This window comes from Labeo rohita, chromosome 14 (genome assembly GCF_022985175.1).
Source record: "Labeo rohita strain BAU-BD-2019 chromosome 14, IGBB_LRoh.1.0, whole genome shotgun sequence".
Lineage (NCBI taxonomy): Eukaryota > Metazoa > Chordata > Actinopteri > Cypriniformes > Cyprinidae > Labeo > Labeo rohita.
Genome location: NC_066882.1, coordinates 16,548,654 through 16,566,938, shown reverse-complemented (window position 1 = coordinate 16,566,938; position 18,285 = coordinate 16,548,654). Strand labels below are relative to the sequence as shown.

The following is an 18,285-nucleotide window of genomic DNA, read 5'->3' as shown; positions in this document are numbered from 1 at the left end:
TTTTTGTTCCAGTTCATGACCGTAAGGGTATGTCGAAAAACTCCCATCTCATGTTCTCCCTCAACTTCAAAATCATCCTATATCACTGTTTTACCTTTTTTTGTTAAGGACGTTTGATCTTCTTTGCATGTTCACTTTGCAAAGACTGGGTTGGTACTTCTGCAGCGATGTAGGATTATTTTGAAATGATTTTTGAAGTTGAGGGAGAAAATACGATTGGAGTTTTTCGACATACCATAACTGTCTTGAGCCAGGATACACAGAGTTCAGGGAGAGCAATTTAAATTGTATTTTTTTAATAAAAAAAAATAACCAATTGTTTCGCTTGATAAGACCCTTCTTCCTCGGCTGGGATCATTTACAACCGCCTTTGGGATCATTTGAAGCCGCATTTAAACTGCATTTTGGAAGTTCAAAATCGGGGCACCATATCAGTCCATTATATGGAGAAAAATGCAGAAATGTTTTCCTCAAAAAACTATTTCTTTACGACTGAAGAAAGAAGGACATGAACATCTTGGATGACAAGAGTGTGAGTACATTATATGTGAATCTTTGTTTTGGAAGTGGACTTCTTTGGAGTTTGAAGGGTAACTCATCCAGTTCACATCTTAAATTATCCATTTCAGAAAGTATTGCTTACCTACAAGTCTCTAAATCTACATTATGCTACACTGCAACTCTGAACTGTGTAAAAAAAAATGTTCATTTATTCCCCACACACACTGTTGTAAGTGTGCTTGTGTGTGTTTGTTTTAGAGAGCAAACAGAAGCGACAGAGGGAGAGTTGAGCAGTGCGATATTTGTACCTCCCGGCAGTTTTTTGTAGTTTGCTTTAACCTCCAGCTGCACCTGTGTCTGCGGTGATTATGTCATCCTGTCTCTTTTCCCCTCTTCCTTCTACACCCACTTTAGCAGATCATGCTGTGCCACAAATATGACAACACTCGTGACACTGTACTTCCAGTCAAACATATGCCCACCGTTCTTTGTAGTTTATTTCTTTCCTGTCCATTGTTTCCTTTTGCACTTCATATGCGAGCGTCTACAAGCTTAGGTGTGTTTATGTATGTGTGTTTCTGTGTGAGTAATGTCTCTGCCCGACTTGATGTATGATGGTGCTGCTGGACTAAACAAACAGAGGTGGATCGATGCTGTAAACACTGCAGAGTGCAGCGGTAAATAAACGCAGCCGGACAGCACGCAGCGCAGAGAGGTGTCGGGGAGGGATGCGGGGGGTGGATGGATGAGGGAAAGAGGAGTGGGAGTGTAACTGACGGTGGGCTGCTGCTGCTGGACGTCCAAAGGACGAGCGGGGCAAAGGGGAGAGATTGAGGACGTGCCACAGATGAGACACGCAAGGACGCGAGACTTTGAGAGGACAGATGGATGAATGTTTTAGACAGAAGGTAGACGGAAAAGGAGGACAAGGGAAACGGACGCGACGTCTGCGGTTGAGCTGAGTGTCAATGGGAGTAGGAAACAGGAAATTGAGATGAGAGGGTGCAGGATTGAGACAAGTGGGGCTTTAGTAATCGAGAAACAGACAGATGGCAGAGATGGGAACAACAAACAGAAAGTGCAGTTAGAGTAAGTGAATAAGAGGAGAACTAATCAAAAGTCTAGACATAATGAATAAACAAGTTGGAGACACATCAGGGGTTCTTCAGTTTTCTCTTGCTGAAGGCCTTACAAAAAGTTTGTGAGGTATTTACTGTATTTGTTTTTATATTTGTTTGCAGTACAGACGTAAAATCTTCTTAAAATGATTTAATTAACAATCATATGCTTTGCCAGACTTAGAAAACTGTGTTTTAATTAAACACTTTTAAATTGTAGATTTAAAACCAAAAAGTCTATTTTGGAATGTTCAAAATCAGTCACTTTTTGAACTAGAATCAAATATTTAATATTATGTTTTGAGCTGTTTCCTGTTACTCTTATTAGCATATACCATGGAAACCATAGAATCTGCCAACAGTTACTAGAATCTGCCATCGCTACAGTTATTACAGTAAACAGTGGTAACGTGCCAGTAAAAAGACTGTGAAATCAATTACACAGTTTGAAGCTGATTCCATATGAGTTTACTCTGTTTATAAATATTATTTATTTGAAGTAATTGCAGTCACTATGGTATTGTGCCAGAAACTGTGGTTACTGTTGTAAAAGATTGAACATCACCTCAGGTGTTGACAGCATTTATCAGGACAGCGGTTAAGGCAAAGAGATATTTCAGTGTTGTTGCATAATATATCATCATATATTATCATACTTCATCATATGAAACAAGCCAAAAGACCCTTTCAATAGCAATCTGTTATTTCTGTAAGCCGGTCGCACTTTAATACAAAGGCCAAGTTCTGTCAAGGCCAATATTGCTGATGTTGATATACCTATACCATTATTAAGTGGAACATTTGCTGTTGAGGATAAGTTATAGTGCTTTAACATCTTTTAAAACATTTATCAATTTTTATAAGGTTCCATTAGTTAATGCCTTATTGTAAAGTGTTACCAACATTTTTTTAACATTCAATAGACCTACATTCTAAATATTCTATTTTTGTTTACTAGAATTCCATTATAAAGGCTAAAGACTATTTGAAATCACCTTTTAATAAGGCTATTTACATTTTTAACATATGATTTAAAAACATTTCAATTAATAGATGTAAATCTGGTCATATAATTAGCTGAACACATTTAAACAATGGGGCGTAGAAGACTTCCTTAAAAAAAAAAAGGCTTTATTTTATCAAAAAATACAGTGAAACAGTAACATGTGGAACATTAATACAATTTAAATTAACTTTTTCCAAATTTAATATATTTTTTATATTGATTTTCTCCTGTGATGGTGTTATAAATGTATTTACTGTCACTTTTGATCAATGTAGTGCATCATTGCTAAATAAACATGTTGAATTCTTTAAAAAAAATCGGTAACACTTTACAATAAGGTTCATTTAGTTAACATTAGTTAACTACTTTAACATCATGAGCTAAGAATGAACAATACAGTTGAGGTCAAAAGTTTACATATACCTTGCAGAATCTGCAAAATGTTAATTATTTTACTAAAATAAGAGGGATCATACAAAATGCATGTTATTTTTTATTTAGTACCACAATAAGAAAATAATGGTTGAATTTATAAAAATGACCCCGTTCAAAAGTTTACATACGCTTGATTCTTAATACTGTGTTGTTACCGGAATGAGTCCCTTGTTTGTCCTGAACAGTTAAACTGCCTGCTGTCCTTTTAAAAAATCCTTCAGGTCCCACAGATTTTCAGCATTTTTGTGTATTTGAAACCTTTACAACAATGACTGTATGATTTTGAGATCCATCTTTTCACACTGAGGACAACATAGGCAACTATTACAGAAGGTTCAAACGCTCACTGATGCTTCAGAAGGAAAAATGATGCATTAAGAGCCGGGGGTGTAAACTTTTGAACAGAATGATGTGTATATTTTTCTTATTTTGCCTAAATATCATATTTTTGTCATTTAGTACTGCCCTTTAGAAGCTAAAGAAGATGCTTACATGTTTCCCAGAAGACACAATAAGTTAAATTTACCCTGATTGTCATATTCAAAAAGTTTTCACCCCCCAGCTACATTGTGTTTCCTTCTGGAGCATCAATGAGTGTTTGAACCTTCTGTAATAGTTGCATATGAGTCCCTCAGTTTTCCTCACTGTGAAAAGATGGATCTCAAAATCATAGTCATTGTTGGAAAGGGTTCAGATACACAAAAATGTTGAGAAAACAAAGAATTTGTGGGACCTGAAGTATTTTTACTGAAAAACAGCAGACAGTTCAACTGTTCAGGACAAACAAGGGACTCATGAAAATCTATAAACAAACAAACAAACAAAAAAAACCCCCCGCTGTGGATCATTCAGGTAGCAACACACTATTAAGAATAAAGTGTATGTAAACTTTTGAACAGGGTCGTTTTTATAAATGTAACTATTATTTTCTTCTGTGGACTATTACATGTAAACGAAAAAGAACGTTTTGCATATTCTCCAAGGTGTATGTAAATGTTTGACCTCAAATGTACTTCTACAGCATTTATTAATCTTAGTTATTGTTAATTTCAGCATTTACTAATGCATTATTAAAATCAAAAGTTGTGTATTTTTATTAACTAACATTAACAAAATGAATAAATACTGTAATAAATGCATTGTTCATAGTTTCTTCATACTAGTTAATACATTAGCTAATGTTAACAAGTGACACCTTATTGTAAAGTGTTACCAAAAAATCTTACAGACTCCAAACTGTGAACCACAGTGAATCATGAACAATTTTTTTTTTTTTTGAAAAGTTTATAGATAAGAAGGAGGGATACAGACAGGAAGTTGAAGTTATGAAACACATTCACATATTTTTCTGCTATTTTTGTCTGACTTCTCTCTGTCTTTGGATTTATGTCTCTGTTTCACAGATGTTATTCACACCGTGGGGCCGATAGTGCACGATTCAGTGGGGGAGAGAGAAGAACAAGCACTGAGAAACTGTTATTATAACTGTCTGCACACAGCGACTAAGAACCACCTGCGGACTGTGGTGAGGGTCTCATCTCACACACAAACTAATAACAGATTCAGACGTGATGTCTTGGCTGCGATATAGCTACTTGCATGCAATATTAACGGCCCACCGCGGTCTCGAACCTTATACGCTGGTTACACATAAACTCAGGTACACACAGTTAACATGTTAAACTCTCACCCGGTATCACTCACATCTCACAGCTGCGTCACGCTATGAGAATCAAAATGCCAGCAATCCAGTCATAACACAGCGCATAACTCGCACTCCACTGGTGCCCTAACAATTTTTATATGAATCTACTAAAACAGTTGAGAGCCGTTTCAGCTTTATTTCTTTCAGAGATTGATTTACTGAAGACAGGTTACTGCGTGTATAAAAGATTTTAACACAGTGCACCAGCAAGGATAAAATACACACAGGCACAGCTAAGATCTATCGTTAGCGTTCGACTGAGTGCTGCAGCTTCATAATGTCTTATGGGGATTTCCTGTTTATCTTTATGTAACTGGTGTTCAGTGTGAAAAAGACTTTTAACCAAGTGTTGTATTATTAGCTTATACTTTACTCACCCTCATGTCATTCTCAGTGACATTTTAGTTTTATTCATATACTTTTACAGTATTTATTAGAATTTTGAATTAGCTTTTATTTTATATTGTCAGTTTTCAATTTAATTTCAGTTTATTTTAATAATTTTATGTGCTTTTGTAATTTTATTAGTTTTTGCATTGCTTTATATATTTAATAACATTTTATTTTAGTTATAGTTTTATTATTTTTAGTATTTCTCCTTATTTCAGTTGGTTTACCAAGCCAACATTTCTGTTTTTTTAATACTTGCATTATATTTAATCTTTATTTAATTTTAATTTCAATTACCAAATTTGTAATTAACAAAAATAAAATTTCAACGGTGCATAATTTTTCCATCAAGCACAAAAGTTGCTGTTGTAAAATTTGGAATCAGTACGATTTTTAATATTTATTAAAGACAGTTTTTTTTGCTCATTAAGGCTACATTTATTTAAATAAAAATACAGGAAAAAGGAATATTGTGAAATATTATTGTAATTTAAAATAGTGGTTTTCTATTTTATTATAATTTAAAATAGAATTTATTCCTGCAAATTTTCAGCAACATTATTCCAGTCTTTAGTGTCACTATTCTAAAATGCTGATTTATTATCAATGTTGGAATTTTTTTGGAACCTCTGATAGTTTTTTTCAGGATTCTTTCATGAATAAAACATTCAAAAGAACAGTTTAAAAAAAAAATCTTTTAAAACAATAAACACTACCGTTTAAAATTTGGGGTCAGTAAATTTTTATTCTTTCTTTCTTTGAAAGAAATTATTACTTTTATTCAGCAAGGATGTGTTCAGTTGATAGAAAGTGATAGTAAAGACTTGCATTGTTAGAAAAGATTTCTATTTTAAATAAATGCTGTTCTTTTTAACTTTTTATTCATTAAAGAATTCTGAAAAAGTATCACAGGTTCCAAAAAAAATTAATTAATTAAGCAGCACAACTGTTACTAACATTGATAATAAATCAGCATATTAGAATGATTTCTGAAGGATCATTTGACACTGAAGACTGCAGTAGTGATGCTGAAAATTCAGCTTTGCATTGTATATTAAAGTATATTAAAAATAGAAACAGAACTTTGAGCATAAGACAATTCTTTAAAAATCTTGCTGATTCCAAACTTTTAATGTTCTGGCTGCTCTTTCATATGTTATAAGTGCATGGAGGCAGGTAATAACTGAGCTCAAATATGAACTTAAAAGTATCATTACAAGTCCTCTGATGGCTTTGGAACAGAATGAAGCGAACGAAAGAGTCTTATTTTGCTATTTTTAAGCTCAACATCCCTCATCCCCATTCACTTTCATTGTATGGAAAAGTGGCAGCCAGGACTTTCAGCAGTGTAGCCATTTAAGGTTTGGAAGAACATGAAGGAGAGTAAATGACAGAAGTTTCATTCCCTTAATTGATTTCAAAGTGCTATCCATACGTGCTGGGGTTTGCAAGACACAAAGTGGTACCTTAGCAGCAAATGCCTTTGAAACGGCAACAATTGACTGTGACTCGGTCCATTTGTTTTAAAGCAAAGCTTTTGTTTTTAAGGCCCTTAATTCTGGGGCGCAAGTGGCTCTTTGTCATTAGTAATGGATTGTATCTTTAATGGCTTGTAATTAATCAATTTTCATCCACCCTCCCTTGTAAAAGCTGTTGTTTTGTTGTGGTTTTCTACTAATAGGTCCAACAATAAGTGCTTTGTAAACCTTAATTCCTTTTATTATAATAGTACAACACATTTATTTAAAGAAGCATTTAGTGGTTCATACGTAGACAATAAAACAATTCTTCACACTTTTAATTATGTAACATTAAAGCCTGTTTGTCTCTTTCATGTCTAGGCTTTTCCCTGCATCTCCACTGGAGTGTACGGTAGGTGCAAATTACAATGTTTTTTCTCAATCAATGTTTACTTTTCATTGTTAATTGCTTTGTCTTACATCAATTATTTATTTTTATATGTCCTTTGTATTCCTAGTCTATAAACGACTGTGTGTAATTGATTACAGTTTGCTTGATTTAGAGTATTCAATGGGCTCATTTATTATTAAAACCTACGATCATTCATTAACCACATTTATGAGCTAACATCAACGGTGTACTTCATTCCCAATGTTTATGACACCCTGTCTAACCTAATCAATGGTACGTTTATGAACCTCGGCTATGATGTGACCTCCGTGCTCATGCATGTGTTCTTATTTGTGGTTGTTCATGTAGTAGGAACCTCATTTTAGGAATTCTGGGAGTGGATATCACTTGCAGTAGTATGAGGGATTTTCAGATTAAGGGCGGGATTAGACGGTCAGATTAGGAGAGATTAGGTGCGAGAGCATGTCACTGTGATTATAATCCTCCTTCTTAGCTATACGTGTCGAGATTAAGCTCAAAAATGAACCCGGCAAACAGCTTCCGTTCGAAAACAACCACCATCAGTAATTCATTTTCAACTCTTGAAGCAGAAAATATGGTGCCGTGCATTGGCAGATTTGAGAGTGCTGACAAGGTGCGAACATGTTGATGTCTGATACCTCTTGGTTAATCTTACAAATTACATCATTGCAACCAATAATGTGTGTATCTATAATAATATCAAGGTTGTTTCATTTACTTGGATTAATTATAAAAATGTATATAGGATGAGATGCTGAAAAACAAATGCGATGGCTAAAATCTGTCTGCATATGCATAGATTTAATCAACATTTCAAGGAGACCTGTTATGCCCCTTTTTACAATATGCGATTATAAATCTCCAGAATGTGTCTGTGAGGTTTCAGCTCAAAATACCTCACAGATCATTTATGAAATCATTTTAAAAACGCCCGTTTTCAAGATGAAACGCGCTGTTTTCGTGCATGTCTCTTTAAATGCAAATGAGCGGCTGCTCCCCACCGTCCTTTCCAGAATAGGGCTGTGCCTCTACAGCTCGTAGCTCAGATGCTCTGCTAAAAAAAAAGAAACATATGTTTGGTTTTGATAATTATGTGTCTATCGTGCTAAAATCGTGTTTTAAATAGGGATGCCCCCTAAAAGTTAACTGACCGTTAGTCGACCAGAAGAGGCTTGGTCGACCAAAATTTGATTAGTCGCTTAGTCAAAAAAATGAAATAAAAATCCACAGGAAGTGGTAAAGTCATGCATTAATTAACGGCTGGTCTATGTGATTTGGGCAGGACTTCCATATGCTTGCTTTATAATTCATCAACCTCAAATATGGCTTATCATCTGAAATATGTAAGTACTAGCAACTTTACTTGGCCGCTCAATCTAATGTTAACAGAAAAATGTGCGCCATTCAAGTGTCTGTGCGGAGTGTGGAAGCTGAATAGTAGCGTGCTTACTCCATGACATATGGAGGCGCTGGTGTGGTCACTTATTCTTAAAATACTCCATTTTTCGGTCATACAGATAAGAGTAATGCATATTTCGAATCTGTAAAGTCTCTGTTTATTTGTGTGCACTCAGAATAAAAACAAAACACTGGTCAGTGCTTATAGCTGTGTGGTTTGCACACTGACTTATAGCGCAACTGCGCCTCTGGCCGACCTGGGTTTAAATCCCGACCCAGGGTCCTTTGCCAATCCTGCTCCCCCACTCTCCACCCAACACCTTCCTGTCAATCTCCACTGTCCTATCATCTGAAAAGCACAAAAAAAGCCAAAAAAAACACAACAACAACAAAACATTGTACTTTTGTAAAATGAAAGCAAACAGGATGCACTTTCTTCCGTCTTGTCTCTGTGAACTTGAGCGGGTCAAGAAAAAGAATTAACCAAAACTCTGTGTATACTTGCCTAGATATTAAAAAATATATCTATAGAGAGCAAAATGTCTAATTTCAAATGAACCAATTCAAATGGAAAACAGATATTCTCAAATGATGTAATCCGTATGAAACATGCATACAGGTGCATCACTATTGCAGAGATGACAAGTCACCGTCGCCGACTTCATCTCGTAAGCTGAAAACAAAGAAAGCACTAGTTTATCAATAAATTATTAAAATGTTAATGCAGTCTCCTTACTGTTTTTCCTTACTGTTTTTCCTTACTGTTTTCCAAATTAATAATCATTACTTCTGCAGGTGTTGTCAAACTTTAAGCGCTTATTAGGTTATGTAGGCAGTTATTATGATTTAAATGATTTAAATGTATTCTTAATAATGCTTAAAATGAATGACTACTAGTCGACCAGAAAAATCTTTAGTCGAGGGCAGCCCTAGTTTTAAACCATATCAGTTTAAACTTCTGATATATAAGCATGTGAACAGAAAGCGGCTGTCACACTGCATGTGAGTACTAAAGTAAGTCCTCTTTCATGTCTTATTGCGCTTAAACTGTCAAATACACACTAGTTTATAATAAAAGCACGAGTTACAAAACAGTCGGTTATGTCTGTGAAGGTAAACAGCTGGGAAAGAATTCACATTTGTATTAGACGTGTGGAAGCAGAATAATATACTGTAAATAAATCAATAAATTAACTGCTCTTTTGTCTCATCTGAAGCTGGGACTCTAAATAGTGTTCTGTGCTTGTCTGTGCATCCAATAACCGATCAGTTAACATGCTTTGCTACACCATTGTCACTTACGAAAAACAAAATGATGGCGCTATGGGTGGAAACATGCAGATTAAGGGGTGGTAAAATTATAATAAGATCCCCTTACTTTGTCACTGGGGAAGCAAAAACTGAGCCACTCGTTTTTCCACAAGCTTGCAGAGAAAGACTTATCAAAACAAAGTTACTGGGTTGTCTGAGATGGTAGATGCACTGGGAGCCTGATTATAGCACTTAAACAAGTCCAATTTTGAATGACATGTAACTTTTAAGCCCTGTTTAATAATCATGATTTAAACATGTTAATCGATCAAAAGCCCTAGTACAGATTTGATGTGTTTGTGTTCCTGGATGATGTGTGTGTTGTAGGATATCCACCTGATCAAGCGGTCGAAGTTGCCCTGAGAACAGTGAGAGAATACCTGGAGCAAAACCACGAGAAGGTGTGTGTGTTTGTAATTTCCCTACTGGTGTTCTTTTCTCGCCATTGTTGTTATTGTTCGACGAGGAACACGCCGTGGCAAACAGATGGTGGCTGCATAGGGACTTAGTTTTCTGAGTCAGCACGCACACACACACACAAAATATAACCTCACAGTTTTAATTGGTTCCTAACGGAGCTTGTATAGGCTTCGCAGAACAGCACAAATACAAAAAATCCACAAACGCATTGACACAATCTCTGGCCCCTGTGACTTAATGTGAGTCTAGAGTAAATTTAACAGGAAATGAGCCATCAGGATGTCTTTGACAAAACTTTTGCACATCCCATACTACAGCCTCTCTCTCTCTCTCTCTTTCTCCCTCGCTCGATTTTCCCTGGTCGCATCTGCGTCTTTTTTTCCTCTCTCTCATCTCTCACTGATCTGTCTCTCCTGTCCTGAGCTTTCATCTCACTCTGCGCTGCGTGCTTAGTTGCTCTTGCCTTCTTTTACGCTACAGACATACAAAATGACAGAAACACCCTAATTACGGCACACTAATTAACCAGCGCTTTGCTGCTTGCTAACCCTTCCACTTTCCATATGCACCCAGAGAATAGTACAGAATGGATGAGAGGCAGTACTTTCAAAGTTTTCTAATTGTTTTATTAGCTTTATATTATTATATATTTTATTGTATTTTTAGTTCTCACATCACTGTGATTGGCTGATTACCCTGTCAATGCGATAACACCCACTTATTATAATCGCAGCCTGTCTGTGAATTGACCTGAATGCGTCAGGCTGGTAGAAATGGACTGATTTATTAATTACAGAGTTAACGACTCACCCACTTGGACAAAACCACTCATGTCTGGATCAAAATTAACTTTTATGAGTGGGCCATTTTTTAGTAAACACTTTGCTTAGTTAAATTAAAGGGATGGTTCACCCAATAATGAAACTTTGTGATTAATTACTCACCCTCATGTCGTTCCAAACCCGTAAGACCTTTGTTCATCTTCAGAACACGAATTAAGATATTTTTGATGAAATCTGAGAGCTTTCTGATTTTGCTTAGACAGCAACACAACTGACACATTCAAGAGGTTCAACCGTAATGTTATGAAGTTATGAGAATACTTTTTGCATGCAAAGAAAACAATAATAATGACTTTGTTCATCAATTCCGTCAATTCCTGTAGACTGACAGAGAAGAGAAGAAATTCTTTTCTTTGCGCACTCGTAACTTTTATAATATTACGGTTGAACTACTGATGTCACATGGACTATTGAATGTGTCAGTTGTGTTGCTGTCTTTGCAGGGTCAGAAACCTCTTGGATTTCATCAAAAATAACTTAATTTGTGTTCGGAAGATGAATGAAGGTCTTACGGCTTTGGAACGACATGAGAGAGAGTAATTAATGACAGACGTTTAATTTTGGGTGAACTATCCCTTTAAATTGGCATGTCCATGTAACCTTAAAGTTCACCTCCAGAACAAATATTTACACACAATGTACTCACCCCCTTGTCGTTCAAGATGTTCATGTCTTTCTTTCTTAAGCCGTAAAGAAATTATGTTTTTGGGGGAAACATTTCAGGATTTTTCTTCATATAATGGACTGGTATGTTGCCCAATTTTGAACTTCCAAAATACAGTTTAAATGCAGCTATAAACAATCCCAAATGTGGTTGTAAACAGTCCCAACCAAGGAAGAAGGGTCTTATCTAACTACATGATTGTTTATTTTGATTAAAAAAAATACAGTGTAAATACTTTTTAATCTCAAGCACTCATCTTGCCTTTCTCTAACTCTGTGTATGCTGGCTCAAGACAGTTAGGGTATGCTGAAAAACTCCAATCATATTTTCTCCCTCAACTTCAAAAATAATTTCAAAATCATCCTACATTGCTGCAGAAATACCGACCCAGTCTTTGCAAAGTGAACATGCAAAGAAGATCAAACACCCTTAACAAAAAAGGTAAAACAGCGATGTAAGACAATTTTGAAATTGAGGGAGAACATGAGATGCGAGTTTTTTGACATACCCTAACTGTCATGAACCGGAAAACAGTTCAGGCAGAGTGAAACAAAACGAGCATTTGACATTAAAAAGTATATAAATTATATTATTTTTTTTAATAAAAATAACCGATCGTTTCGCTGGATAAGACCCTTCATCCTCTTCTGGGATCGTTTACAACCGCATTTGGGATTGTCTGAAGCTGCATTTAAACTGCGTTTTGGAAGTTCAAACTCGGGCCACCATAACAGTCCATTATATGGAGAAAAATCCTGACGTTTTCTTCAAAAAACATAATTTCTTTACAACTGAAGAAAGAAAGACATGAACATCTTGGATGACAAGGGGGTGAGTACATTATCTGTCAATTTTTGTTCTGGAAGTGGACTTCTCCTTTAATGGCACCTGCAGTGTTTACTGAGGATTTGATGACTAAAGGCAACTATTAACAATAACGATTATAACGACTGCACAAAGTATGCTATTTTTATGCATCTGAAACATTTTTTAAAAATGTATAAAACCAACTTGGTATTACATACTGTAAATAGTATGTTAAAATAAACAAAAATATATATTTTTTTTTCTTATTGATAGAGTATGATAAACAGTTTGCCATATGCTTTTAACCCAGAAACCATGTAAACATCAAATGGAAAATGTAACCTCCTCAGTTCTGTAGTCCATTACATATGTGCATGTTTCTAATGTTACAAATGCTCTGGCAATATAAAGCTTCATTTTGAATCTGAATCAGACAGACAAAGCGACACAGGATGAGTGAGCCAGAGAGGGAGAGACGTTTGGCAAAAGGGAATGAAAAAAGACAATGCTAGAGACCAAAGAGAGAAAAATGAGAGTGAGAAAGATTTCAGTGGCAGAGTAGGAGTGCTAGCTGGATGCAATGATGTGTTACAGGAACATGATTAGAAGCAGGAACAGCCCACCTGCCCTCACCACTGTTGTCATGGAGATGGAGGTTCTAGGATGCTGGCACGGATCTCGATGTATTCTTTTTATGTTGTTGCTTGCCATGAAGCATTTGGGACTGGTGCTGGTGTTCTGTCAAGGACAGTTAGGTCATTGGCACTGCGCCTCTATGCCTAGAAAGACTCAGACATTAGAATATGCTAAGCGTTCGCACACAAGTGGTCTTTTTCAGCAGACCCTCTCTTCACATGAAACAGAGAGGCTACAAGTCAAAAATCAGTGAATAGGATTAATGAACCTTTTTCTTCAGATACATGAAGTAGAAAAAACACTTTTTTTAAGCACATTTCTGCTATAACTTTAGAGAGTGTAGGAAGGATGAAGGAGCATATTTGTTTTATTTGGATGAAGTTAGTGATATATTATTACAGGTACGTTCTCAGTTGTGTCTATGAAGTATTGTCGGTTCCTGCTGTGCAGTAGCAAAATCACAGCTTGAAAGTGAAATTCTCTGTGGTCATTTATTTTTTATTTCTTGTCTCTTTTTCTGTTTTAATCTGCTGTCAGCTGGACCGGGTCATCTTCTGTGTGTTTCTGAAGTCTGACAAAGAGCTCTACGAAACAATGTTGCCTGCATACTTCCCACGAGGTCTGTCATCACACACGCTTGTTGGGTTTTCATGTTTTGTTGGGACTTTCCATAGATATAATGATTTTTATACTTTTCGTACTGTATACTGTTTCTCCTAAAACTAACCCTCACAGAAAAATGTCAGAAATGTTACAGTTAAAAAAAATTGATTTCTGTAAGGGGATAGTTCTCCCAAAATGAAAATTCTATCATCAATTACTTACCCTCATGTTGTTCCAAACTGGTAAGACCTTCATTCATCTTTAGAACACAAATTAAGATATTTGTGATTAAATCCGAGAGCTTTCTGACACTGCGTAGACAGCAACTGACATGTTAAAAGCATAGATGTGTCGTGGTACTGGGACAGTCGTGGGACAGTGACAGGGAAGAGAAAAATTGTTGAATAATGTCGTTATTTTTGTTTATTGCAGGGTTCCAGACTGTGATTAAAACGGTTGCATTTGCAACCAAAAATTTCTATTTGCGAGTGATATTTTTGCTGAGGTTGCCACTTGTGACTATATAAATATGTTATAATTTAAAAACTTAGATGTGATGCCCTTTTTCCTGATTGTTTCGCAATCATGTCTTTCATTATGTTCATGAAATAAACAGATGTTGTGCATCAAGGTTTTAGCGGAAAAAGGAGTTTCAAACAGTCCTCATCTCTGCTGAACGGCAGTGTTGATGGGACACCTACTAAAAGCAGCTCCAGTTATGACAGCATAAGAAAGATTGAAAATGACAGAGACGTGCTAAGTGGAAGTCTATTTTAAGCATATCTTGAAAAAAATACAGTAGGTAAACCTGTCAGCTTTGTGGACATTAACAATATAGTTAACAATTCTCTTTTATAATCGATATTATCGTTTCTTGATCTTATATGCTGTTGTTAATGCATGAACTTTATTATTTGTTGTGCACTTGCTGTCCAATAATCACAATAAGCTTTGTGCTTTGTTTTAATAATATCAGCTTTAAAATTCTGCCAAATTCATAACGAAATTCAAACAATAAATGCGGTTTTGATGCTCTTTAACGTAACGTGAGCGATCGCTTTAGCGTCTCAGTTCAAGCGACACTTGAACTCATCTTTCTCTTTACTACTATAGTACGAAATTAACATGAATGGACATTAAAAGGTAGGCTATTTTATAGTGTACAGTACAACTTACTGAAATGTCTCATGTAAAAGCTCATTCAGTGTTTCAACCCGCAGAAAACTTGTAAAGCTGTGTAAACAATGCCACGTAACAATACATTTACCTCAGAATAACCATTTGGCGTCCGTAAGCACATCAGTCAGCTAGAAATAATAACTATAAAGAGAAGCATTTTGCTAAATTTATGTGCTATATTGCATATTCATATTTTTACCTGTTGTCTACATAAGAAAAAATGGAGCTGAAGATTAATATCAAGGAGCTGAAGATTAATATCACCTATAAAATTGCTTGTTACTAATATAGAAAAACAGACTGGATGTGTAAAATACATATGACATTAATATTATTTATAGGATGCATTGGAGTCCAAACTACACTTAATTGCCAAGTGATGCCATAGTTATGATCAGTGATATTTGCACAAATTCAGTTTAATAAACAATTCTTTGTGACTTTATATAGTTTTCAAGTTGGAAAAGACGATAAATTCCCATTTTAAGTAAACGTTAGCTCTCAGGACATCTACAAGATGGACTAAAATGCTGATAAAGACAAGAAAAGATGAGACAAACACCATGACAATATGACTGAAATAAGTGTTTAAAAAAAAAAAGTAAACATGTTAATTTTGTGGCACCTAAAAAAATAATTTGGTGTGTAATTTTGTTTCTTATGTTGTTGTTTTTTGTTGTAGTTTTTTTGTCTGTAGCCCTGTATTATTACTAATATTATTATTATTATTATTACTACAAGGCACATTATTTCTGTGCCTTGAACATGTTAGTTACATTGCTGTCTATGGAGGGTCAGGAAGCTCTCGGTGTTTATTATCTTAATTTGTGTTCTGAAGATGAACGAAGGTTGTACAGGTTTGGAACGACGTAAGGGTGAGTAATTAATTACAGAATTTTCACTTTTGGGTGAACTGTCCCTTTAAGATAATTATTACATTTCATAATCACCCTTGATTTTATTTATGCTATCCAAACAAACTGCACCCAGTGGTTCTGCACATCATCAACATCTACATTTCAAAAATCCAAATAATTTGAGGTATTTTTCACCTCAAAATCTCCCATCTATCCCTCCCGCAGTGAGAGGACAGTAATTGGTACTCCTGACTGTGACGTCAATGTATTTGTATTTGTTTTTTTTCTGTGTTCTGGGACACGAAGTACGAACTAGTGCAATTTAAAGTTACTCTTATGTGACAGCTGTATGTGTGTTGCTTGCACAAATAACAAACCAACACTGACTACATTAGCGTTTTTTAGTGGAAGCAGTGTTTATCTTGCTAAAATTAATTAATTAAAAAGCAGTGCGCTGACTAATTTAGTATTTCATATTACTAAATATTAAACATCCCCAAACATATTGACTGGTGCTATTATTTACACCTTTTTTTAATGTATTGCTCTAAAATTCACAGTTATGACACAATGTTATTGAGATCTCACACAGCGGCTGAACTTCAAACATTAGTGTTCATGTAAATGTCTGTTACTGTATGAGCGTGTGCTCTATTAGACCTGTTTTTCACCTTCAGGTTCAGCACCAAAGAGCAAATTATGAGAGGATGGCATAGTTGCTGTGGAAACGCCACACAAACCGCTTTTCCGTCACATCACTGTCTCGCTTTTACCTGATGCAGCCCCTACAAACAACAACAACAACAGCTGCCTGACACCACCTGATTTATTCATATCACCAAACCAGTGCTACACGGAATTCTATGATTGCTGTCAGCTTCCTGTTGAGAGTCATATTGCTATTGGATTTCTGTTAATATTAATAACAATGTGGGCTTGCAAGTGGTAGCACACCATTAAATGTAACATTTACTCATCCACATAGATGCATTTCTTTCTTTTTTCTTGTTTTTTTGTCTGTACAATGGAGGTCAATGGGGTCCAATGCTGTTTGAACCCCAACGTTCCTCAAAAGAAAGAAATGCATGTGTTTTGAACTCTCTAACACGATGAGGGTGAGTAAATACTGACTGAAAATTTTTGCTTTATATTTTTTTTCCAGTTGATTTCAGAAATAATCCCATGCTTATGGAAGCCCGTCTTTGCCACTGAATAAAAAATGAAAACGGTTATTGCGACTTTTTATCACACAATTCTGACTTTTTTTCTCTGAATTGATTAATACAAACTCTCAATTCTAACTTTTTTTCCCAGAATTGTGAAATATAAACTCGCAATTGTGAGTTATAAAGTCAGAATTGCAAGATATAAACTCGCAATTCTGAGAAATAAAGTCGCAATTGCGAGTTATAAAGTCAGAATTTGTGATATAAACTCACAATTGTGAGGAAAAAAGTCAGAGTTGAGATCAAAAGTTGATCAAAAGACTTTATTTCTCAAAATTCCGAGTTTATATGATGCAATTCTGAGGAAAAAAAAGTCAGAATTCCGAGTTTATATGATGCAATTCTGAGGAAAAAACTCAAAATTCCAAGTTTATATGATGCAATTCTGAGAAAAAAAGTCAAAATTCCGAGTTCGTGACACAATACTAAGAACAAAAAGTGAGAATTCCGAGTTTATATGATGCAATTCTGAGGAAAAAAAGGCAGAATTCCGAGTTTATATGATGCAATTCTGAAAAAAAAGGCAGAATTCCGAATTTATATGACATAATTCTGCATTTGTATTCCACAATTCTGACTTTATAACTCACAACTTTGAGAAAAAACTGTAAGAATTGCGAGGGGGAAAAAAGTCTGAATTGTGAGATTAAAAAGTACCTTTTATTTTTTATTCAGTGGCACAAATGGGTTTCCGTACATACCTGTGAATGACCATTTAAGTCTTTAAATTCTGTCTTTGAAATCTATTTATGGCTTCCTCTCGTTATTAGTCCTTCCAGGAATAATTTCCTGCAATTATATGATTTGCACTAAAGTATTGAAATTACAGAAGATATCCTATGAGAGTTTTGTTTATAGAGTTGAATAAAAATGAAATTAAGGTGATCAAAGGAAGCAAAAGAGTATGTCAATGATTGTAACACTTAACCTATAATGAAAGTGCACTATTTGTACTTCTTCAATGTACTTTCTGTCTTCCAGTATGATAAAAGACCCTCATTAAAGTCAACTCCTCTCTCTGAACTAATGGCTGGGTCTGCTCTTAATGCAACTTTCATTAATTACACCGTAAGCCTTCAAGTTAATCGTATAATGTCAGCAAATGGATTTAGAACAGATGAAATATTTTGAAATATTGATGCGGATTGATTTAGTCAAATTCCTGGAGAAGAGCTCAGCTAATTGTTTTGCGACAATTTATTTTTTTTGCCCACTCGCGCCATACGATTGGAGCATCGTTCATGGCGCTTTCCAAAAAAAGACGAGTCGTCTTTCATCTCAACATGCTGTAAAG

General features: G+C 35.4%; 1 protein-coding gene across 1 annotated transcript in view; it reads left to right on the top strand.

Annotated features, from left to right (window-relative positions):
• The window catches only part of macrod1 (mono-ADP ribosylhydrolase 1), a 79,223-nt gene extending 61,209 nt beyond the window's left edge, over positions 1–18,014 (top strand). The window contains exons 6-10 of the mRNA XM_051127554.1: positions 4,464–4,585; positions 6,997–7,027; positions 10,085–10,158; positions 13,664–13,745; positions 16,443–18,014. Of these exons, the coding sequence (XP_050983511.1) occupies positions 4,464–4,585; positions 6,997–7,027; positions 10,085–10,158; positions 13,664–13,745; positions 16,443–16,468 (335 nt within the window). The 3' untranslated portion in view covers positions 16,469–18,014. The remainder of the gene's footprint in view (positions 1–4,463; positions 4,586–6,996; positions 7,028–10,084; positions 10,159–13,663; positions 13,746–16,442) is intronic.
• The last annotated feature ends 271 nt before the right edge of the window (positions 18,015–18,285 follow it).